The sequence below is a fragment of the Suncus etruscus genome, chromosome 2 (genome assembly GCF_024139225.1).
Source record: "Suncus etruscus isolate mSunEtr1 chromosome 2, mSunEtr1.pri.cur, whole genome shotgun sequence".
NCBI classification, from domain to species: Eukaryota; Metazoa; Chordata; class Mammalia; order Eulipotyphla; family Soricidae; genus Suncus; species Suncus etruscus.
Genome location: NC_064849.1, coordinates 119807509 through 119834069, shown reverse-complemented (window position 1 = coordinate 119834069; position 26561 = coordinate 119807509). Strand labels below are relative to the sequence as shown.

The 26561-nt window shown below is 36.7% G+C and overlaps 1 protein-coding gene and 1 long non-coding RNA gene across 2 annotated transcripts in view; one reads left to right on the top strand and one right to left on the bottom strand.

Moving 5' to 3' along the window:
* LOC126001558 (uncharacterized) overlaps nt 1-26561 on the top strand; it is a 998123-nt gene that overhangs the window by 375608 nt on the left and 595954 nt on the right. The gene's annotated exons all lie outside the window — the stretch shown is intronic.
* Nucleotides 1-26561, bottom strand: part of ZSWIM6 (zinc finger SWIM-type containing 6) — a 211819-nt gene that overhangs the window by 61467 nt on the left and 123791 nt on the right. The window contains exons 2-3 of the mRNA XM_049768750.1: nt 21329-21685; nt 2429-2577 (exon numbers count right to left, since the gene is read on the bottom strand). Coding sequence (XP_049624707.1) covers nt 2429-2577; nt 21329-21685 — 506 coding nt within the window. The remainder of the gene's footprint in view (nt 1-2428; nt 2578-21328; nt 21686-26561) is intronic.

Genomic DNA, 26561 nt, shown 5'->3' with positions numbered 1-26561 from the left:
TAATTGTAAAAAGGAAATCAATTTATTCCCAAATTAAAAGTAAAAAATTAGTACTGAAAAAGCATATGAAGGGTCCGGAGTGATAGCACAGTGTGTAGGGAGTCTACCTTGCACATAGCGGAGCCAGGTTCAATCCCTGGTATGGAATGCCTGGAGTAATCTGAGTGCCACTAGGTGTGCGCCCCCCCCCCAAAAAAAAAGGCAGACGACTATAAAGAAAAATGAATTACCATTTACTGGAGATTGTGCTAATGAGTTTTATATTTACATTAACTGTTTCGTGTTAAGATAATGCATAAAGTCGGCAAAATTATAATTACTTTTTATGAATTATGAAACTATGCCTCAAAGAAGTTAGTTAAGAAATTTGCTCAAAAGACAGGTAGAATAACTGGGAATAAACCCTAGATTTATCTTCACTTCAAATATTATGCCATTTATGAAATTAGATGCTACTGTTTCTTCTACAGCACATATAAGGTTCGTTATGTATATAGCCAATGCAGGTCAGCCTAATACAACTTGTACACTGCTTCCACAATGTATTTATTGCTGACGTGAGGATCAATAAAATGATTCCTGTATGTCTAAATTATACATATCTTTAACATTAGCTTCTCTGTGATGTATCTAATTTACTGCTTTATTTTCCTGATTAATTTCTAACCTATTACTCAGCAATATCAGTGAAAATAAATTTTACTATTGTGCATATAAAACAGAGCTATTAATCAACACTCAAGTACATCTATAACCTTACAATAATTTTTAGATTGTTGACTTTGAGGTACTATGAGTTTAAAATGCTTATCAATTACTGAACAATGACTAAATCATGCATGATGTACTTTTTTTTTGTTTTGTTTTTGTTTTTGGGCCATTCCCGGAGTTGCTCAGGGGTTACTCCTGGCTGTCTGCTCAGAAATAGCATATGGGACACCAGGATTCGAACCAACCACCTTTGGTCCTGGATCGGCTGCTTGCAAGGCAAGCGCCGCTGTGCTATCTCTCTGGGCCCGCATGATGTACTTTTTAAAGTGAAAAGTATTTTACTATAATCTAATACCTGGCGATATGGCAATCTATGGTATATGAGATAAATATTAAGGCTATTGATTAATCAGAATATTTATTTCTGGCCATAGTTTTAACCAACTTTTCTTTAAATCTTCCTGAACTAAACATTTAAAAAATTATTATGATTATTAGAAGCTGCTAAAATATTATCAATAAGCAGTTATCTGTTCCTTTAAAGTCAATTTGAATATATTACCCAGAACGATGGTTATGTGCATTAAAGGACAATTACTATAAAATAGTAAATTTCACCTGTTTTAGAGTTGTGTTTATTATGTATTTTATTATGCATTTCTGTATAAAGCAACAGATTCAGCTTCTACTCACAAGGAATTTACAACGAAGAGAATAGGCCATAAAATTAAGGGCGGGAGTGATGGCACAGTCGATATAGGGTCTTTGCCTTGCATATGAGTGACCTGGGTTTGATTGCCGGCTTCCCAGATGGTCCCTGTGCCTACCAGGAGTGATTCCTGAGTGCAGAGCCAGAAGTAACCTTTATGCACTACTGTGTGTGGCCCATAAAAAAACAAAAATTGTGGTGATAGAAAAATAACACTGGAGCTAGAGGATAGTAGAGTGGGTAAAGCATTGGCTTTGCAAACCACTGACCAGGGTACGATTCCTAGAATTCCATATGTACCGCCAGGAGTGATTCCTGAGTGCAGAGCCAGGAATTAACCCTGAGCATCACCAGATGTGGCCCCCAAAATAAAAACAAAATTAATTGTAGCATTTGCCAAGGTTTAATATCATTTAATATTATGACCACAACTTTATGGTTAGCTAAATTTATATTACATAAATACTTATGATATATAATATGGTACATATCATATATAATATATAGATCAAAACTGATAAATGGCTATGATTCATACAAGATTTAAAACTTAAATTTAAATGCAGATCTAAATGACTTTAAAAATATGTTTTGAAACTAATTTAAAGATACTGACATTATTAAACTAAGTACAGAAAAAGCACTTCCTTAGGACTGCATTCAAAATTATGTTCTACTTGAGATTAGGTAGAAAAAAAAATCAAAAACTTCAAAAGATGGCATTTTAAATAACATTAAGCTACTTACTTTTAGTATTGAAAGATTTTTCAAAACTAAAAAACTGTGTTACCATTGTGTTAATATGAACAAGAGATAAAAATGATCTACATTTTGTCTAATGTCACCAAGTAAACTAATGCTTCAACTACAACAGAAGTTTCTAATTAATTTTATACTCTATTCTTAAAAAAAACATAAGCCTTTATCCTATTGTAAACATGATCATATATAGATTTCTCTATATATGTGTTTATTTAAGATAATTTCTTGAAAAATAAATAATCATACCTTTGCAAAAAGCAAATTAAGCTGCTTCCCTGATCCGTGGTACCCGCCCTGGGAAAGGAACAGTTTAACCTGTTCTTGAACCTGCTCTTCATCTAAGTGCCAGCAGTTTTCATCATCTATACTAGCACCTGCTGTTGGATCAGGAGCACCTAGAAATAGAAAGAAAAAAATAACACATATGCTAGATTAAAATTCTGTGCTAAACGGGCTCTGATAATAAACTTGAAAAGAATTAAGATTCTGTACTGTAAGATTCTTGCCTCAACACTTTTGAATGCAATCTCAATATCAATTATACATATATATTTAAGATTAAAAATAAATATAAGAATTGTTCTTTTATTTCCAGGACTTTTTGATTTACACTAAGTAAAATGTAGATTACTTTAGAATGAAAACATTTCCATTTAAAAAAAAGAGATTAGAGACTATAACCTTTGAAGAATTTATAGGTTCTCTAAAGAAAAAAGTCACAAACTGTGTCTTATAAATATGTGATGCTCATAAAGACATGTTAGAAAAATGTTTTTCAATGACATCAGAAAAATATGAAGCCAAGTAAACTCAGATGAGTATTTCTCTCAATTCAAGAAGCTTTCAACATTATCTGCTGCAGTATAAACTACATGCTGACATAAGTCTTTAGTTGCAGAAAACTGGAGATTAAAAAGGGAAATCAAGCCACATGGGAACAGGCAGTGCAGCTGCTGTACTGAACCAGCTTGTAGTATCACCTTGCCAAACTGCGTAAATATTTTATTGCTGAAGTACACATAAAAGGTAACAGCTATGTAACAAATCTTGTGTGTACAGACTTCCTTAGAAATTCAAAAGTTATCCAGATATTTGGCCATGTAAATGTTATGTTTCATCACTCATTAATAAAATAAAATGGCATTTAGGACCGTAGATTAATCAATATTATTTAATTTTTATTTGAAAACCTTTCAGATAAAGAACTTAAACCTTGTGTATTCTTAAAAGGGATACAAATAAATCTGCAAGTATAATTTTAAACCATCTTTTCTAATTAAAGATCATTCTCAATTTGACAAAGAAATAATCATAAATGTTTATTTAGAACCAGGGCCTAGACAGTCCTGAGGATGAAAACAGAAAATCTGAACTTTCTTAAAAAGGTATGCTCACATTACTTCCTCATTCCACTAAAATACGTGGATTGTGTCACCCTCTGATAGATTTGGGACTGATAATATAATATAATATAATATAATATAATATAATATAATATAATATAATATAATATAATATAATATAATATAATATATAAAGTCAGTAGAATTCCTGTCCTCATAGAATTTACCATCTAAATTCAATGGCTTTTGGGGAGTAAGGGGGTTGGGGCCACACCCAGCAGTGCTCAGAAATTGCTCCTGGCAGGCTCGGAGACCATCTGGGATGCCGGGTATTGAACCCAGGTCCATCCTGGGTTGGCTGCATGCAAGGCAAAAGCTCTACTGCTGTGCTATCTCTCAGGCCCCTAATGGCTTTTTTTTTTTTACTAAGACACGTAAGAACTGCAATGTCTATCATGATCAGTCAGTACACCTATTTGAAGCAAAATTATGATTACAAGTATTTATTATAAATAAAGGTTTTATATTTTCTATTATTTTAAAAGTTTGTTGGCACTGTTGCCTACAACATAACTTGTGACTTAATCTCTCTACATTTAAACAAAATTTTTTATACTTCACAAAAATAAATTCTGTTCTAATTTTCTAATTTATTTCATTGAGTACCAATCTATTACATGACAAACACTGTTTTAATATGTGAAATAAATGAACTGATTTAATAATCATCCACAGAATTTATAACAAATAATAAATGTTAATAATTATCCAAATAAAATAGATGAAGTGTCAATAAACTGAATCGAAGAACACAGACCTGGTCTTGCACTGTCTGGGAGACTGCCTTAAAGGTAGGAGAGGAAGGAATGAGTCTATACATGACACTAAGGACTTAGGCAGAGTTCACAGATGGGAAAAATCATGGTGTATGGAGGAAATGAAACAGTCCATTATCTATGCAACTCAAAAATTAAAGAATGAGGGGCTGAATGATATTATAGTGGTTAAGGCATTCATCTTGCAAGCAGCTGACCTGGTTCAATTGTTCCCCAGCATCCCATATGGTCTCCCAAGCCTGCCAGGAGTGATTCCTGAGTGCAGAGTCAGAGTAACCCCTGAATGCAGCCAGATATGCTCCCAGAAACGAAATTGAAGTGATGAAGTGTGTATATTAAATATATATACATATATTTAAAGCACCATCTTTTATGTAAATAATGCTTTTCCAAAAGCAAGCGTTTGTATTTCTTTATGAAAAATACATTAGATATATGATATAAAGAATATACATGTCATATGAGACAAAATGTTTCACCGAGTATCTTATACTTTAAAAAGTTGGAGCTATTTAAATATTCATGTATCAATGAAGTATATCTGAAGGGTAGAGAATGAATTAGGGAGTAAAAATACCTAAGAGGAGAATAATTGAGGATGGACATCGATGGTCAATGATTACTTCTGCAGCTGGAGCAATAGGCACTGCAGTAAGGCACTTGACTTTGCATGCAGCTGATTCAGGTTCAATCCCTGACACCCCAATATAGTTCCCTGAGCCAACCAAAAGGTGATCCCTGAAAGCCACTAGGTAATGCCTCAAGAAACAAAAATAGGGGCCGAAGCAGTGGTTCAGAGGCGGTAAGGCGTCTCTGCCTTGCCGGTGCTAGCCTAGTATGACAGTGGTTCAATCCCCTGGTGTCCCATATGGTCCCCCAAGCCAGGAGTGATTTCTGAACACAAAGCCAGAAATAACCCCTGAGCATCACCAAGTGTGGCCCAAAAAAGAAAAAATAAATAAAGAATCAAAAACAAACAAAAGCAAGAGAAAATAAGCTAGTTTGAAAAGCAGCAGTGAAAAGTAGAGAATCTGGCAACAATACAGGACCTAGTGAACTAAGTGGACATATGAAGTATAGTTCAGAAGTTAAAAGAAAAACATGAGGGCCCGGAGAGAGAGCACAGGGCTTACTTCCAGCTCTGTGCTCAGATTATGCCTGGTGGTGATCAAGGGGCCATATACAATTGAATCAGGGACAACACATGCATGACAAAAGCCTTACTTGTTACAATACCTCTCTATCCCCCATTTTTCCTAATATATTGTAAAGAGGTAGCATAAGATGCCTTCCTGACATCTTTCCTACAATTATCCTGGAAAATCTCATCACATCCTCTTATTTAAGAAAAATACACTAAGCTATAATTCTCCACTTCCACCATTCCTGATGATGAAATAAGCTAAATAAATATTATCTCTATCTTCACAATGATTATTTCTCCAAATTTCTATGAAGTTCTAAATTGTTCTCTGCAAATCCTAAAGGACTCCTGCCACAGAAGACTTGATGTCTGCTGTCCTGCAGCAACAACATGAACCCAGACTACTGTTTTCTGCTTAGATCAGAACCCCATGGGACTTGGGAGTTTCCGTTTGCCATAAAAATATTCAATTAGTTCAAGAGATTTGGGGTTGGCTTGGAAAAGTTTGTTCTTCTCAAATTGGGAATAGGGTGGAGGAAGAACAACATTGGTTGTGGGAGTGTCCCTGATTCAATGTCACTATGTACCTGAAATACCACTGTGATGATTTGTAAACCATTTTGGTCAAAATAAAAATTATTAATATAAAAAAAAATAAAATTAAAAATTAAAAAAATTAAAAAAAAGAAAGGAAAGTACAGTGATCCAAGTGCACTTTAAAGTGCACTAAGGTGGGCAGATGGGAGGAGGGTCTGGAGGGTGGGTGAAGAGTATGAGAATACTGATAATAGGAGCTGACACTTGTAATGGGATTGGTGTTGAAATTATTACACATGCTGTAAAACTATCAATAACTTTGTAAACCATGGTTCTTAAATTTAAAAACAAATAATAGTGCAGTAATTCTATTACTTTATCTCAGTTACACATTGCAATTTTTCTTTAAAATCTCATTAGTTTTTGGTAAAACTGCATGCAGGAAACTGAACTCAGGCCCGCTTTCTAAACATCATGCACTAAAATCAAATAAAAATAGGCTAAAGAGGAGCCAGAGAAATAGCTGGAGGTATGGCATTTGCCTTGCATGCAGAAGAACGATGATTCAAATCCTGGCATCCCATATGGTCCCCCCAAGTCCGCAAGGAGCAATTTCTGAGCAAAAAGCCAGGAGAAACTCCTGAGTGCTGCTGGGTATGTTTGTGACCCAACAACAAATACCAAAATAATAATTATTTTTAATTATTATTAAAATAATAATAAAAATAAATTATTTTTATTATTATTATTAGACTAAAAGACCTTATTATCAGACTTGAAAGCATAAGGTACACAGAAGAAATGAAGACTCTTCCTGACACTAAAGGTGCATCTTCGAGGATGAAATACCACTGATCAAGAAAGATAAAACAAAGATAAGCAAATGGTATACATTAAATTAAGCTTCTGCGTCTCAAAGGAAATTATGCACAGAATAGTAAGACTGCCCATGGGATGGGAAGAAACTATTCCCCCAATACTCACCTGATAGGGATTTCTGAGATATTTAAGGTAGTTACTAACAAGAAAAAATATCCAGGGGCCGGGAGCGGTGGCACAAGCAGTAAGGCATCTCTGCTTTGTGCATGCTAAACTAGGACGGACTGTGGTTTGATCCCCCGGCCTCCTATATGGTCCCACAAACCAGAGGCGATTCTAAGCGCATAGCCAGAAGTAACCCTTGAGCATCTCCAGGTGTGGCCCAAAAGCCAAAAAAAAGAAAAAAAATAAAGAAAAAGTACAACCCCACCCTAAAACTGATGAACAGAAATTTTCTGAGAAGAAAGACAGATGGCCAAAGGACACATAAAACATACATCATTAATCATCAGGGAGATGCAAATCAAAACAACAATAAGATATCATTTCACATCATAGCTGGGCACATACCTAAAGAACAAGAATCAGTACTGGCATGGGTATAAAGAGACAAGGACTCACTCACTGATGGTGGGACTATAGACTGGTAGACTATCCTCAAAAAACTAAAAATTGAGCTTCCATATGATACTACAATACTGCTCCTGGGGAATATACCAACCTAGGGGCCAAAAAGCATAATGCAAAAAAAGGTGTCTGCATTTTTATATTTATTGCAGCATTATTTACAATAGTCAGAATCTGACAACAACCTAAGTGTCTAAGAACAGAGGAGTAGATAAAGGAAGTGTGGTACATCTACACAATGGAATATTATGCAGCTGTCAGGAAAAATGTAGTCATGAAATATGTATGCAGGGATAGACTTGGAGAGTATCACGCTGAGTGAAATGAATCAGAGTGAGAAGGACATAGAACTATTGCACTCAACTGTGGGATTTTTTTTTTTTAAAAAAAGCATAGTATGATGCTAAGACTAAAAAACAATAGAAATGATGGGTGGGAAGTACACACAGTTAGGACAAAGAAGGTAACACTATGACAGTAATAGTTGGAAATGATCACTCTGGACAAGTACTAGGAACTGAAACAAAGTAAAATGATATATATGAGGTCCCTTTAATATTGCAAACCACAGTGCCTATATGGGGGTGAGGATAGGGTAGAGATGGGGAAGACAGGAGGGTAACTGGGGAAACACTTATCACTGAAACTTAGCTATTAATAACTTAACTTTATATCTCACAGTGATTTGATAAGATAACTCATCAATTTAAAAATACTTTTTTGTTGTTGTTGTTCACACCCAGTGACGCTCAGGGGTTACTCCTGGCTATGCACTCAGAAATCTCTCCTGGCTTGGGGGACCATATGGGACGCCAGGGGATCAAATCGTTGTTTGTTCTAGATTAGCATAGGCAAGGCAGACACCTTACAGCTTGAGCCACCACTCTAGCCCCTAAAAATACATGTTCAAAACATTATCACTTAGAATTATATTTAATAGATTGTTTCATTTACATGTGTATAGATTTTTGTTCTTACCAAGGTAAAAAGATAGCTACTACCAATGAATAATACATGAATTGTTTATCAAGAGTTATGAAAATCAAATTATGTCTTTTTATACCTATTGTCTTTGGTAGACTTAGTATTAGAATGAACTTATTTCTTTATAATATGAGCAAGGGGGCCAGAGAGATAGCACAGTGAGTGGTAGGGCATTAGACTAGAATGCAGCTGACCCAGGACCTATGAGGCTTCAAATCCCTGCATCCCATATGGTTCCCCAAGCCTGCCAGGAGCGTCTTCTGAGCCACTGAGCACCACTGGTGTGACCCAAAAACAAAGCAAAACAACAACAACAACAACAAAATAAAATGAGTAAAGGAAAAAATGATGTACAAATTATTGCAAACAATCTAGTAAAATCTAGATACAAATGAAAGGATGTGTGGAACTTCTTAGTGGATTAAAATTCAGAAGTCTTCAAATCTAGTAACAATTTGGGAAAACTGTTCTGCGAATCGCTTAAATTCCTCAGCTTCCCTTCCCACAACCCTGAATTTCTATAATGTGAGGATAAAAAATTAACTGGGCAATAAAAATTATGAGAAAAGCTCTCATGTGAGCATGCAGAAAATGTATTCAGTCATAAAAAAACACAAAGATTATTTAATTGATAAATAAAACAAATTTACTCTAAACACACTCAGCAAGTTAGCAATGACTGGTATACTATACTTCATAAACTAAGAGCTTAAATTTATATAATAACAATAATCTCCCCTAAAAGATTGAATTTGTTGATCAAACCCTAATGCTAGGGTTTAACTATTTAAATTTATGTTTTAAACTTTAACATTTAAAGTTTAGCTATTAAAATCAACTATGCATTTGACTACCATTCATAAGTGTTAATCATCGCTTTTCTTTTGACCCTTTAACACTTGCCTGAATAGTGACAGCCTAAACCTTGTATAAAAGGTAGGTTCTACCAACATTAATCTGTACTTACTAACAACTCTGATCAGAAAGAAAGTACTCAGCATTTTGTTTTGAGAAAGATATACAAAGATAAATATCAAAGGAATTAGCTACTCTTCTAGTTGGGCAGAAGCTAGAATCAATATCTGTAAATTAAATGGTCATCAAAGTGTTTTTAAATCAACCATATTTTTATCCTTATTTATATTTACAAAGGCTATATAAACATTTATAACTGTACAATTAATCTTAGTGAGCATTTTTATCGCCAAAGTTAAATTCTTCAAGGTTTCAAGCCTTGAGAAAAAGTGAAATTATGTGCTGAAAAATGTTAAGTATTTTTGGAGGGCTGTGCTCTAGCACAGTTGTAGGGCCTTACAAACTGCCACCTGGGTTCAATCCCAAACATCCCATTACGGTCCCTGGAGACTTCCAGGAGTATTTTCTGAATGCCGAGCCAGGATTAACCAAACCGAGTGGCACCGAGAGTGGTCCCAAAAATAAAATAAAAAAAGTAAAACATTTAGCAGTCTCATCCCAGCTGAGGTTTTGATTTACTCTCCTACATTGGTAATGCAGTAGAAAGAGGGCAAAGAAGAATCCATGGATAAGCAGAATCAATGTCCAAGTCTTTGCCTTCCTCTATTTGCAATTTGATTTGATTTTGATTTAGTTTTTACTTACCCCAGTATCAAAACTGCCTTACTAAAGTGGTTCTCAAAATTAAGAGCATATACAAATTTCTGAGGTACATTGTGAAAAACAGCTATTGAGGTACCAGTTCAGACTGAATCATAACCTTTGCCCAGGATACAAGACAGTGGAGGAGAGTCTACATTTAGTGAGAACAATAAGCACTATGGCGTATTATTTATGGCAGAAAGTATTTGGGGTCCTGAAAAGTATATAAAACAGATACAATCTAGTATACTGAATTAAGTCTATTTAAAACACACTAAATGAGGTATCTGTCTCAGGACACACAAACCCTGGTGCTCTTAAGCATAGGCAAAACCAACTCAATGAAATACTGAATTGTGAGACAAGATGCCGTCAAAATTTGCAAAATATATGTTCAGTCTGTAAAATTTGAGTCCTAAAGGGAGAACTTAGTACTTCCTCTTCTTTACTTTTAAATAAGGGCCAACTACTGGTTAAAGGTGGCTGTGGGGTCACTGTCAGAGATGCAAGGGGCTTAGCTTAGTCAGCAGTGCTAGGGGGCATCAGAGCCATATAGTCAGTGGTGCAGGGACTAAATGTGAGGCCTTGAATAAGCTAGACATGTATTGCAACTCATGAATGTTCTTCCTGGCCCTTCTCTTTTTAACCTGCTGAAAAACAAATTCAGAGAAAACTATGTCAATAGCTTTATATCAGTCTTTAATTTTGTGATTATGAACACTATTGTCCAAATAATTGTTTCAACACCCAGCAGCACTCAGGGGTTACTCCTGGCTCTATGCTCAGAAATCATTCTTGGCAGGCTCAGGTGATCATATGGGATGCAGGGATTCGAACCTTCGTCCTTCTGCATGCAAGGCAAACACCCTACCTCCATGCTATCTCTCCAGCCCCTCAACCATTTCTATCAATGTATTAAACTGTCCAGTCTATTCTACATAGAGTACTATCTCCTACAATTTGACTATACCTATTGGTATTGGTATTGAATTATACTTATTCGTATAGGTAAGAAACATTAAGTCTAACTTACAAAGACACTTTAAGGGGCCAAAGATAGGAGAGATGTTAAGGCACATGCCTTGTTCAGGCCCTGAAAACATATGGTCGCTCCAGAATTGCCACATTCAGCTCTGGACCCCCTGAGCCACCTAGCAATGCGAGGACAGTCCAGGCAATTCCAACATTACAGGGCCCACACAGCACTGTATCCTCAGGCCCACATATTAAAACACCAACTAATTGGTCAAAAATTGCCAGAGGGGATTCCCAGAGGCACTGCTTTAAAGCCCCAACCCACAAAAAAAAAAAAAAAAAAAAAAAAAAGAAGAAGAAGAAGAAAAGAAAAACTAACTAAAGTTACCTTATACTGGTGTTATAAACTGAAAGCTGAATTCCAGCATTAACCATTGGCAATAAGCAAGACTATAATCTTCGGTGATTCCAACTCGAAAAGAGAAAAAAGAACTAAAGAGAGTGTGTGGCGGGAAAAAAACTTAGGAAAGACAAATTTTATTCTTAATTAAATCTTCACTTCAAAGTAATGACTGGTCCCCTTCATTTTAATTTTTCATTTTGCAATATGAAAGAGCCAGATCCTTTAAACCTTTCGTTCTGGAACAATCCAGATAAATCTGACAACTAGGAAGCAGTGGGGTATCCTCTCTAGGAGATGCTTTATCGTGGAAACTAATGACAGAGGACACCCTGGTCTGAGCCAGGCTCTGTTCCCACAAGGAGCCACCTTCCCTTCTGCAAAATGCCAAGGAAGTAAATAGTAGCAGTGTAATCGTCATATATCTCAGGAAATTCAAATAGGCCTGTCAGGGTTTATAGCTCCTCCTCTATTATTTTGCCCTTATCTGACTTTATTAATCATCTCTTATTATCATTTAATTTACTTTATAAGTTCAGTAATACACTTATTCCTGTACAGAAATAATTGTGTGTTTATATGGAAAAAAAGCAATAAAGCATTGGTTTATTCCCTAATGCTCATGAAAAATGCAGAGTATAAACAGTATATAACAGGTAAAGTAATTTTCCATTACTTAGCTAATAAAAGTATTGGCACAAAAATATAAATATTTAAATGCAAAATTCTCAGAATGCCTCATATTTGCATAATTCAATCTTCAGATTTATTAATATGATCTACTATTTGCAAGCTTTAAGAATGCTTTGCTCGAATTATAATGTGAGTTTGCTTTTGGGGAAGGTAGTAAAGAAGTTTCCTCATCTAGCCACTACAGCCTTGAATACTCATCAACTGCCACATCACAATAATAGGGATTAAAAATACACACTTCTTTCACCCAGTCAGAGGTTCCCAATTTCTCTGTCCTACTGGCCCCTTTTAAGAAAAAAAAAAAATCACTGGGTACCTTCTTGGAACCCTCCCTTCTTTAGCAAGGCCCTCTATTCCATCATTCCAGTGCCCATTACTCACTTGTAGAAATATTGCTTTGACTTCCCTGACCTTATGAAAAAGATACTCTTTAATATAGTCTGTTGTGTGTCTGTGTGTGTGATGCTCTGGGGTTACTCCTAGTGTGTGTGTGTGTGTGTGTGTGTGTGTGTGTGTGTGTGTGTGTGTGTGGTACTCCTAGTGTGTGTGTGTGTGTGTGGGGTTACTCCTAGTGTGTGTGTGTGGTTTTTTTGGACCGGTGACACTCTGGGATTACTCCTAGCAATGCACTCAGAAATTGCTCCTGGCTTGGGGGACCATATGGGACACCAGGCAGAAGCCTTGTCAGGCAGACGCCTTCCTGCTAGCGCCACCATTCCGGCCCCAATATAGTCTGTATTTTACAAATAAGAAAACAAGTTTGATAAAACTTAAGTATTTGTCCACAGTATCAGAGCTAAAAAGCAGAGAATACAGTCTAACTCAGGCTACTTTAGCTCTTAAACAAGGATAAATTCAACAATGAGAGGAAGGAAAAACCAATTTGTGTTGGGGCTAGAGAGATAGTACAGTAGATAAGGAGTTTCCCTTGCATCAAAGGACCCAGGTTTGGACCCTGGAATCCTGAGTCCAGCCAAAAGTGATTCCTGAACACAGCCAATGTGGCCCAAAACCAAGATAAAAAAATAGAAAAAAATATTGTAGGGGAGGTAAAATTGGTTCATTAGGATAATATGGAGACTGTCAAGGATCAGTTAAAGGAGAAACTGGGTTAAGTATCCTTAACAGTTAGACTAGTTTCAGATTTGGCTACAGGGTGTGAGAGAAAGTTAGGTTTGGAGGTGGAAGGAGAAAAGAGAAAGGGTAGGATTTAGGCTAAAAGTAGCTTGACAGTCTCAGCATCATCCTAGTAAATTCTTCATGGGCTAGAGACTTGTGAGTTCTCTAAATTAAGAAAGGTGAGGGGGATGAGGAAAAGAAAAAAATTATCACCCCTGCCCAAGCAAGATTTTACAATAAGACAGCAAAACCAAATTATAAAAGCATTAACTTCTGTAATAGGTAAAACTTAAAGGTAAAACTGGTCATTATCGAAGGGAAATTTGGCAAAATTATCAAATTCAAAACAGATATATTCCATTTGCCCTGGCTTTTCTGTTACTGAGAATATTATTCAAAAATACTTGCACAGGCCTCAAGAGATGGTAAGAGACTAAGGCACTTGCCCTTAGCACAGAGCCAGTGATAATTGCCCTGAGTGATGCCTATGGCCTCAAATTAAAGGGAAAAAAAAAAAGTATTTGCAAAGGGGCAGCAGAAGTAGTTCAAAGGGCTGGAATACATATCTCTCTTGCATGCAGAGTAAGGCAGGCTGATGCCCAGCACTGCATAAAGCCCCTGGCATGGCCCAGTGACTGCAGTCAGCACCAGAAATAGCCTGGATCTTTAAGCCTGCACAGTTAGACCTGAGTATTACCAAGAGTTAGCCCTGCAGCCCCTGAACGCTGCTTGCGAGTCCCTCCTTACTTCTCTCTCTTTGTCCCTCTTTCCTAGTGTTCTCTTTCTTACCTCTTTTCCTCACTCCCTCTCTCCCCCTCCATCTCCCTTCCCCCCAGACATGATGTCCATAGACAACAAAGTACCATGTAGGGAAAAACTGAAAATAATTCTCAGTTAGAGTTATATATATCTAAGCCAGAGGTCCTCAAACTTTTTAAACAGGGGGCCAGTTCGCTGTCCTTCAGACCATTGGAGGGTCTGACTGTAGTAAAAACAAAACTTATCAACGAATTCTTATGCACAATGCATATATCTTATTTTGCAATAAAGAAACAAAACAGATACAAATACAATATGTGGCCCGTGGGCCATAGTTTGAGGACCACTGAAAGCTATGAGGCACACTAGTTAACCTTCAAACAGTTACAGATTTGTACTAATGTAAGATACTCAATATACTGAGAAAAAGGAAACTTGCAGGAAAATGTTTAAACTCTTTTTTGAAAATATTAAGTGCATACCTGTGCACCAAGAAAAACATCTCATAAAAACTACACTCTAGGTAGTCGTCACCTGGCAGAATAAAGGAACTGCTAAAGATGAAGGTAAAGAGCTTTTGGAAAGAAGAAGCCAACGTCTTGTCTTTTATCTTTATATATTTCTATATTACTAGCGATTTTTTAAACATGAAGTCTTATTTTTTTTACTTTTAAGCTTCGAGATTTATTCTTAAGCGCGCGCGCGCATATGTGTGTGTGTGTGTGTGTGTAATAGGAGGCACATCTGGCTGTGCTTAGGGGACTGTATGTGTGCCAGGGGATTCCAATATGGGCCAGCTTCATGCAAACCAAGTGTCTTATCTACTGTATCTATTGTACTGTCTCTCAGACCTGAGACACTTTCTTTAAAGCAATTTTAATTCTTTCTCGTAGAACACGTTTACTAATAATATTGTCCACCAATATATCCTTTGAATGTCTAGATAAGAATATTAAACACAAAGGGTAACTCCTATAATAAAACTATCTCACTGGACAGTTTGGAAACACTAATGCAAGGTCCGTTGCAATGAACAACCTCTAGGAAACAAAAGAAAGATAGTGTGACATGGGTCCTTTGTCAGGTGGCTTTCATATACTGCTGGAATAGAGAGGTAACATGTGTACATGGCTCTTAAAGGTAAGACTCTAAATTTCTACTAAGAACAGCCAAGAATGAAGAAAAGTGTTGCTTTCTTTTTTATGGGACTGTGAGTACCTATCATAGCATAAGCATAATCCTTAGAGAGACTACCAAGGTGCACAGAACAGCCTCTGTCCTGTGGGAGCTTATCATCCAGTAAAAATAAGCTGTACAATAAATGGGCTTGCTATGTGTGTATTCTTGTTTGGCAACAACTGGGAGAATCTGAATAGACTGAGATTTAATTTAAGATGGTGGGGATACAGAGATATTCTAGGCTAAGTTAGCAAAGCAAGAAGGAATAAGTACAATTTATGGTTTTGGTTTTTAAAAAAATCATGGCAGAAGAATGTGCATTTAGATAGCAGAAAAGGAGGGGGAGATAAAGACTGTTGGGCATACTAGGTTCCTATAGTGTCCCCATAAAAACACCAGCACTAAATCAGAGGTACAGAATTTAAGTACATGTCCATCCTTATCTGACATGTGGCGAGCTGGTGGTCTCTCAGGGCACATGGCTGAGAAGTGAGATATGAGTATAGTTTACTTTGGGGATGGTTGAGGCTCTTCACACTAATGGGTTACTGAAATGATCCCTTCTTTTCCCTCTGTTCCAAACTGGAGGTGATGCCACAGTTTAGCCTTAGCCCATCCTTCTGAGTTGTAGTCTGTCTAATACCTTTGGGAAGTAAGTGTCAGAAAGAGAAAATATAATTTAGAAAACCAATTTATCAGCTACTCCTGTGTGAACACATGTAGATACCACCGGTTAAAGTAAATTCAGTTACTCTTCTATTATATTATACATGCACACATTATAACATTAAAATTCTTCTAATGCTGTTAGAAGAATATGATCAACATTTTAATTATAAGAAAAATTAATCTCCCTCAAGGTCAAACAGGTCATACATAGACAATAATGAACTCTAGGCATCCTGATTTGAGTTCTGTCACAATTTATAAATCTATAGCAATCTTTTCTAAGAAAGGACCAGCAAAGGTTGAACTGAACTAAGAGAGTGAGGTTAGCAATTAGGTATCGGCATCTTTTATAATATAGAAACTGGGAACGTTTACTAGAATATAGAGCCTAGAATAAATATTTTGCTTAAAAAGAGCAAAACTACACCATGTAACCTCTTGGGATGATCATTATCTTATAATCACTAATTAGCATACAGTGGCTAATTTATAATCTAATAACAATTACGTGAGAAACTTTATGAAATATACTAAATAGGGAAAGGGGTTCTGGCAGAGCACTTGCCTTACATGTGTGAGATCCTGGGTTCAATCCTCAGCATCACCAAAAAATGAAGAAGTCTACTAATTGGAATGATTCTGATGAGCAAGTTCAACAATTCTTTTTCTCTGGATGTGTGACCTTGGGTATATCACTTATTCATTCTCCTTGACTTATTAATCTAAACACTATTCAGTTATAAATTTGCAATGCTTAGCTTGCAAGTAAAGAATGAGAAACAATGTGCCGGAAATAGAATTGCAGGGGCTTTAAATTACTCTTACAAGTAAACCACAATGCCAAAAAGGGGGTGGGGGTAAAGGTGCCTTCTGGAGCCAGTACACTAGATTGGGTACTTATGTTGGGCATAGCTGACCCGGGTTCAATCGCTGGCATCCTAATATGGTCTCCCAAGCCTGCCAGTATTGATTCATGAGTGCAGATACCGAAGTAACTCCTGAACATTGCTGGGTGCAGCCTAAAAATAAAAATATAAACAAACAAAAATATGTGCCTGCAACAGAGATTGGGGTGGTGTGGTAGGGGAGATTGGTGAAAGAAAGTGGCAGGTTTGGCAGGCATACAGGATGCCAGGGATCGAATCCGAATCAGCTGGAGATTGGTGGAGATTGGTGTTAGAACATTGTACATCTAAAACTCAATCATGTTTGTAAATCACAATGACTCTAAAACATATGTAAGTAAAGTTAACAACTAAAAATTTCAAAGTAACAAGGTAAAGGTGTGTATAGAATTCGAAGAAGCAATAAGCTTTTAAGGGAAGGAAAACACTATCAACGTAATTTATATTTATAGATTATATGACTTTCTTCGGAAAAAGATCTGGATGGGGAAACTTCATTACCTTTACATTACCTATGTATGATAACAGAATGGAAACCCCTTCCTAAGCTTGCTTTGTTAACAAAATAAAAGAGCCTTTTTTTTTTCTTTTCTTTTTTTGTCTCTGGGGCCACATCCTGCGCTCAAGGGTTGCTCATGGCTCTGCATTCAGAAATTAATCCTGGCAGACTTGAATCATATGGGATGCTGGGAATCTAACTAGGGTCGGCTGGTGCAAGGCAATGTCCTACCTCTATGCTATTACTCCAGCTCCTAAAAGTGCCTTTTCTTTAAAAAAAAAAAAAATTAACTATTTCCAATATTGCTGTTCAAGACATTTTTCATAAAAATTTTTTTTCCAAAAATATATATAAAGCTAAAGCTAGGGGCAGGAAAGATAGCATAGCAATTGGCATTTGCCTTGCTCACAGTGTTGGTTTGAACCCCAGCATCCTACTTGGTCCCCGGCATCATCTCCCTCTATAACCTCCCCAAAATAATGCAGACAGCATATATATATATATATATATGTATATATATATATATATATATAAAATACTTTCTGTACAGATATTTGAAGGCAGGCAGAACCACAAATAAACTGCAAAACATATTAAATCCCACCTATTACAAAGTCATTCATCTAACAGAGTAAGACCCTCCACGAAGCAGATTTCCCATTTCAACACTTGGGGTCATGGCCTGCTTCCTGCCTTGCTCCTTTTCCTAATGCTTGTCACACTAGAGTGGAAAGCAGGAAAGCAGCTCATGTAATTGGCCCATTTCAGGCTGAGAGTAAATCTGATGATAAATTAAGTGTGGAGAAATCTGGCAGGATAAACTGCTTATGTTCACTTCTCTCATGAAGCTTTTCTCATACAAAAGTTATTTTAAAAAACTCTTGGAATCTTCTAAAGAGAACTGGTATTTTTTTAATGCCTTTTCCTTCTAATTTCAGAAACTAAAGAAGATGTACAATGTCATGTGAGAGTATGCATACATCCAATTTTAGTATACATGTTTCATTAGTCCCATCATTTCAACACAGAAACAGATTTAAAACACTTTTAGATGAGAAAATAAAAAATTTCAAAACACAGGGGCCAGAGTGATAGCACAGCAGTAGGGTGTTTGCCTAGTACATGGCCGGCCAGGACAGACCAGTGTTCAATCCCCAGCATTCCATATGGTCCCCTGAGCCTACCAGGAGTAACCAGTGAGCACCACCAGGTGTGGCCCACCCCTCCCCCCCCCATTCAAAACACAGAAAATAAGTGCAGAATAAAATGATTCTTGATATGACTCTCTAGTTAAACTAAAAACTGAGAACAAAAGGACTCTAGTAGTGCACATGAATTAAGAATGTAGACAGATCCACAAATAATACTAATAATAAAGTAAATAATTGTCATAAAAAAAGAAAAAAGTAAAAAAATAAAAAAATAAAGAGAGCAGGCATTAAAGCACCTGTTTTGAATACTGCTGACCCCAGTTCTATCTCCCACACTAAATGGTTCCTGAACACAGTGCACCAGCCGCTGAAGTACCACTGGGTATCCCCTCCATGGCCCCAAAAAAGAAAAATGGGGGGGGGGGGGGGAGGAAATTCACGAAAGCTTAAAGAAATTGTACACCCTATTCTTCTGCCTCTACAGAACATAATAAGCAGCCCCAAACAGAATCCTGTGAAATCCCTTAGATGACTGTTAGAGCAAGCTTAAATTTTCACAAAGCAAAAAGATTGAGACAAATGCTCTGACAGAAGCAGAAGCCTACTTGAGAAAGTCCTTAAGTGCATGTGCTTGTGCTTGGGTTCAAGGTACTTTGGTGGCAAAGCTGTTTACAATTCTGTTATTTAATGTTGGCAGACTCTACCAAGTAAAATGCTTTACACACCTTATGATAACTACTTTAATATAGCCAAGCCTAATATGAGGAGCACTAGAAGAAATATTGCTACATGGAGTTTCCTCTTACATAAAAATCACATTAAAAATGATCTCAAGGCTCCAAGAGACTGGTAAAAGAATGCTCACAGCAGCTCTATTCAAAACATGGTCTATAGCTAGTTGGAATGGACAAATAAGTAATGGTGTTCTCATAGTGATCCGACTCTTAAGTTGTACTGTCCACTAAAGTAGCCACTAGATTCATGTGGCTGCTGACTACTAGCAACATGGCTACAATATTATTTGATATATGCTCTAAGTATTAAACAGACACCAGAGCTCAAACAAGGGGAAAATAAAACATATCTATATTTTTGTTGAATGGACAATTATAGCTATTGTGCACTATTAATCTGAATATTTTTCAGGGGCCACATTCAGGAGTTATTCAGGGGGCACTCAGGAGTTATTCCTGGCTCTGTGCTAAGCAATTACTTCTGGCAGGCTTGGGGACCAGGTGGGATGTTGGGGGTCTAACATTGTTTGGTGGGTGGAGGGAAACGTCTTACCGGTTGTGCTACTGCTCTGGCCCCTAAGCAAAATGTTTGATTGATAGTTTGGATATATTCAGATATAAACTAAGCATGATTTATATAACTTGATCTTTTCTAAATGAAGACATTAGAACAGGGGTCTCAAACTGAATTTACCTGGGGGTCGCAGGAGGTAAAGTCGGGGTGATCCTTGAATGCTAAGTCAGTAGTAAGCCTTGAACATTGGGGAGTGTGACCCAAACAACTAAAACAAAACAAAACAAAAAAAGATTCCTCTAGGGCAGGGCCACAAAATATTGTACAGAGGGCCGCAAACAGCCCGCGGGCCACGAGTTTGAGACCCCTGCATTAGAATATTTTAAATTGAACATGTGACTTCACATTGTATTCCTACTGGGCAGTACAATTCCAGAGCAATGATAATGAGTGAAATAAAATTAAATGAAAGTCTGAATAACTTTTATAAACATGGTTTTGGGTGAAAAGTCAGATACAAATTCAAAGTCAACAACTAAATCAGTATTTACTGACATCAACGAACTATAAGGGATTACTTGAGGCAGTTTCCCAAGTCTCTAGCACTTTCCCAGGAGAAATGCTAGACACTCCAAATGGGTGGACCCTGAGAAACCCTTTCAAAATCAGAAACTGTTCTATTCCTTGGCCTAAAAGTTGCATTTGCTTGTTCATTTATACATCCCTACAGTCCTTCCCATGATATAATCTTACAATTTACAAAGTGCTAAAAAACATGATCTCAAACAGCTCTCCTTAAACACTTTTATATGCAATATCCTGGAAAAAAATTGAAAACATAGTATCAAGTCACTTTAACTAAAGAATGGTAAAAAGTAATAGGACCCTTAGCTGCAATATATCTAGACTGTGTCTTTTTCTTAAGCTGTTTTAAAACATTTTAAAATTTATGTTTGAGCGGCATAAAAGCACAGCAACCTGTAATTTGAAAATATCCTATATTAGTATACTATATGAAATAAGTGGTGGATAAGTTACACGGATCTTATTGAGTCAACATTTTGCAAGTATGTATTTGGGGAAAAATGGGTAACATGCTCAATGTATGAAAGATGTCAAAGAATCTCAACATTTTTTTTTTCAGTGCCAGGGAGTGATTCCAATGCCTTTTGCAGGCTGATCGAATGTCCTGTTAAGCTACTTATACACAATGATATTTATAATCTAAGTTCTCTAAGATGCACTATTTTATAATAACTTGTTGAATGATCTTCACAATATTAAACAATCTATAACTTTTCTAGTTAAGAAAATAAAAAAATGAGTATGTACAAGTCAGTTTATAGTTTATAGATAACAGTTTATAAATATAAACAGATATTATAGATAATTGTTAATAATAGTGAATTCAATGACTAAAAATGTTTTTTTCATAATTAATATATCATACTAAATTTATAAACAAGCCAACCAAAGAAATATAGAAAAGAAATCTTGAAAACTTATCTAAAGTTGTTTTTATAATTTGAGAAATAAAGAAATATAGAAAAGAAATCTTGAAAACTTATCTAAAGTTGTTTTTATAATTTGAGAAATAAAGAAATATAGAAAAGAAATCTATAAAATAAATGCTGAGACTCACCATGAACTTGGTTGATTTCAGAATTCTGAGAAAGAATTTCATCTGCTAATTTCTGAGCCGTTGGCAAAACTTCTGTGTGGTGCACTGTGATCAAATACTGTACAAACTTTTGTAGTTGGTCTCTATTCATTTGAAAGAGAGTCTCTGAAATGGGAAGATGAAGTTTGACCTGATCTGGCTTGCGGATGCGGTATAAAGACAGTGCCACAACGTGAGCACAATAAAATATGTCCTTGTTCCCACAGCTGCATGTCACTGAGGTAATCTTGCAACGATCAAAGCTGATGGCCACGTTGCAAACAGTTTCTGGCTCCGACTGTATTGCAGGTTCTGTCACTGTGCCGCTCAAATGGAAACCTAGGTGAAAGAAAGAGGACTTGTTCAGCTTCTGCATTCAGGTACAATAAATATTTTAATATTTTCAAATGTGAAGTACAGCAGCAAGAAAAAAAATTGTACATTTCAATTTTCAAGTGAAAATATTTATCATTCAAACCTAATCACCCCCTCCTTTTATACACACACTTTACTGGTAAGAAAAATTAATAAAATAAAATAAAATCTTTTTTTTTTTTTTTTGGTTTTTGGGCCACACCCATTTGACGCTCAGGGGTTACTCCTGGCTATGGGCTCATAAATCGCTCCTGGCTTGGGGGGACCATATGAGACGTGGGGGATCGAACTGAGGTCCGTCCTACGCTAGCGCTTGCAAGGCAGACACCTTACCTCTAGGGGCATTGGTGGTAGGAATGTTGCACTGGTGAAGGAGGGGTGAAACTCAACTATAATCATGCTTGTAATCATGGTGCTTAAATAAAAATTTTAAATTAAAAAATAAATGGTGTAAATAAAGTATTTTTTACACAGCCATATCAACACACCTACTACAGTACAAACATCACCAGTAAGCCTTAGTGGATGCTGCCAGCTACAGCTGGCTGTGAGCCATCATTACCTAGCTCTGAATCTGTTGGACACCTGAGAAAATTCTCCTGAGGGCCGAGGGCGGGAGTGATAGCACAGCAGGTAGGGCATTTGCCTTGCACACATCCAACACGGGTTTGAATCCCAGCAATCCCATATGTCCCCTGAGCCTGCCAGGTTGATTTCTAAGTGCGGAGCCAGGAGTAACATCTGAGCACGGCAGGGTGTGGTCCAAAAACAACAACAACAACAACAACAAAAGAAAAAGAAAATTCTCCGTAGCTCAATAACTTTCTTCCCTTTAAATTACACTTTTAAAAGGGGACAAAGAAGCTCAGCTCAACCAGCTCTTCCCAACAAAAATTAACTCTGAGGGGGCTTCCTTTCATAATCAATGACCAAAGAAAGTTTATTTAAAATGTCCTTCTTTCAATAACATGCTCAACATATGCCTCCATAGAACAAAACATGGACACATAATGGAATCAGTGTCAGCTGGTGAAACTGGAACACCCACCAAAAATCTTAGGTTTACCATGGTCACAACTACCTTCTTTTCAAATTAGAGTTAGAAAACATGCTCACACACAAGTGCACAAAAATCACCAAGTGGCAATGAGCCTAAGAGGCTCAAGTCTTCTTGAGGAATGAGCATTTGACCAATCAATGCTCCAGAGAGAAGACGTTCACACGCTACACGAGCAAAAACTTTTAGATCATTATAGCTTGCAGGTCAACTGGAAACTCCCACCCATGGCCGCCTGGTTAGTCAAGGGGAAGACAAACTCCTCTTCATTGCTTTTTCTCATGTGTAAAATAATCCTTATTTGAGGGGTGAGAGATTTGAATAACCATTTGGTCCCACCTTCCCTCTCTAAAAGTCATACTCAGAGGTCAGCATTAAACTTTAAAGGGATCCCTTTGGGATCCTAGACACAGGTTTTAGTGCTTGACAGAAATTTGAATGGTGCAAAATTACCATCTCCAGGTCTCTCATCCTTGCATTTTTTTGTACTACTGGAACAAAATTCATCAGGCAAGCTACCATGTCTTCACCCAACCCTTTTCCCAGGATGGTGCATAGAGTACAGAGAAATAAGTTACCTTCTAGGAAAATAGTTATATCAACTAACCATTTATAACATTAATCTTGTCCAGGTTAACAATACATTTTTCTTTTGACATCAAATCAACCCCTTTCCTCTTCACAAAAGTATTTAGATTATACAGAAAACCCCAAGACAATAAATAAAGGATGCAAAAGAGACTAGTCTTAACTTTGTAACAGAAGGTGCTTCAAAAGACAGTGTGTTAACAAGAGAAGGCCATTAAGAAAATATGATGGAATCCTAAGAGTTTTGCAAAATCACTTTCTTTATTGCGTGTAGAGTTGTACAAGTTAGAATGAAGTAAAGTGAATTCTGATTTTGTACAACTATACTGGAGAGAAACCCACACATTATCCAATTTTATTACATCAAATATTTACTATATCATAAAGTATTTTAAAGCTATAAAATATAACTAGAGAATGTTTCAAGTGTATCTATATGCAAAGAAACAAATAAATACATATCTATATTAGATACAGTCAACATTCATTAACCTAATGCCACCAAAGATGAAAAGGTTTTATGAAATTTCCAAGTAATTATAGGTAATCTTCCAAGTTCTCAAATTCCTTTAAAAATTCCAAATGTTGTGGCAGTCAGATAGCATGGAGACAGTGCATTTGCCTTGCATGCAGAAGGAAGGTGGTTTGAATCCCAGCATCCCATATGGTCTCCTGAGCCTGCCAGGAGTGATTTCTGAGCATAGAGCCAGGAGTAACCCCTGAGTGCTGCCGGGTGTGACCCAAAAACCAAAATAAATAAATAAATAAATAAATAAATAAATAAATAAATAAATAAATAAATAAATAAATAAAATTAAAAAAAATCCAAATGTTTTTCTGGAAAAGATTCCGAAATCTCTCTGGTTTTTGGTTTTGGGGCCACATCCAGTAATGCTCAGGGGTTACTCTTGGCTATGCGCTCAGAAATCGCTCCTGGCTTGGGGGACCAAACCATAGTCCGTCCTAGGCAAGGGCAGGCAAGGCAGACAGACGCCTTACTGCTTGCACCACTGCTCTGACCCAAGATTCCTAAATCTCTTATATTCTACTCAGCCACCATTACTCAGGTAAGCAATTAGGGTGTAGACACCAAGTGAAAATGACAGTGTTTATAAAGTGGGTCTCTAGTTCTATGGTCATGCATCCATTCCTATCCTGCAGTCTTTACCCTCAGGGAAGCTAACACCTCTCATTTGTTTAGCTTTATGGTAGTAACATAATATCCAAAGATCAATCTGATTTTGGTTGGTTGAAACCTACTGATGTTGCTAGTGGTGAAAAGCTTTACCTGCAATACAGGAAATACATACTATTATGGCACATATAATTAAGTGATAACATATTACTTCTTAAGATGGTGTAATACTGAGCCAATATGTAGAAATTCAATAGAATCTTATTTCAAGATTTTGCAGCAGTGTGAGAGATCTTTGAAGGTCTACCAACTCACTCTCTGTAGTTCTTAAATCATACCCCATCATCCACAGGAGAAGCAAGAAATGCTTCTTCATAGACAATCCCTAGAGGGCTGTAAAAACTTCTTTCCCCACCACCAACTGGTCTTTATCTCTGAGAAACTGGATGATAAAGTTCTGAGAATAAACTTTGACTTTCTGGAGTTCTGACAAACCCTGAAGACAGATGTTTGGAAATTGTGAATTTAAAATCTGGTATAGTTACCTATACTCTATGACATAAATGAGGACAAAAAAGGTGGCATTCTTGCACTCTACTAAAAACAAAGACAAATAGCTATTTCTAAAGAACTAAAACTGAATTACATAACAAGTCTCTTTAAATATATTTTTATTTTACAAAAATATAATCTGCCAAAGCACTAAATCCCATAAACTCAGACCTCACAGAGCAGATTGTTTTATCATTAGGCCACCAGAACCCAATAAAATGGTACTATTCACATTCTCAGTCCAGAGAAACTCAAGAAAAACAAAGCAAACATCAGGCACAGTGCTGTGCAGGCCTGGGTAGGCAACTTTGATTCAAACAAATCCTAACTCTTAAATGCTGAGTACTTTGGTCATGTTATTTAACTTCTGTGAATCTTGCTTCATTCACATGCAAAACGTGGCTAGAAATACCTCCCCAGGTTGTTTGGGGGATTAAAATAAAATAACATATGTAAGCACCTGGCACATTGTAAAACTGCTCATTAAATTTTATGTCCCTTTCCTTCTCTTCTCAGCTGGAGAAACAGAGAAGGGGTGGTTAGATACACTTCCTTCATCCATAACTCCCTTTCAGTGCTACTGGATCTTGAGGAGAGGGCCTCTCCCTCATGAAGGAGCTGGGAAAATAGGGCAACAGTAGAAGGATCATTGCAATTTGACTACAAAAGCAAACAAAATATAAGACTTTGGAGTAAAACAACAACAACAACAACAAGAAAAAACAACTCACTCTGCCCATTTTCCTGGTCAGCACTACCAAACACAGAGTGTTAAATGTTGTGGAAGAATGTAGGGTTCATGCACAGAGAAATCAGAAATCATAGTAGTCATGCATATTTAGAAAAAATATTTAGTGTAACGATTCTCTGTGCTCAGGATGCTACCAGTCCACAAGTTATTTTCCAGTAATTATACATTCACACTACTGGCAAGATTATTTTCCAGTAATTATACATTCACACATTCACTGCTCCTAAAACATCAGGATTTGTATCAATACCTGAAAGACTTAAATATAAAAAAACTCTAGCTCTCTTTTAGCAAAAGAGGCATTACAGAGATACATTTCTTTTAATGCATCAACTAATTTCATTCTTTTCACTAACATACTTTAGTTTTAGTGTAGTTTTTTCATAAAGGCATAATATGCTTATTAACAAGTTTATTACTGTTATTAAGGAAACAGATATTTTGTAATTATTACCTTTTTTTTTCTTTTTGAGCCAATCTGGTGATACTCAGGATTACTCCTGGCTATGAGCTCAGAAATTGCTCCTGGCTTGGGGGACCATATGGAACACCAGGGTATCAAACCTCGGTCTGTCTTAGGTTAGCACAAATGCCCTGCTGTTGTGCCACCGCTCCAGCTCCCTCCGCTTTATTTTTAAATAATAAATATCAATAGATATAGGTATCATTTGCAAAGGGACTGGTGTCCTCAATGATCATGAATTAAACCAGAAAGCTGGCAAACTGCTATAAAATATATTTCTAAGAGGGGTTAGAG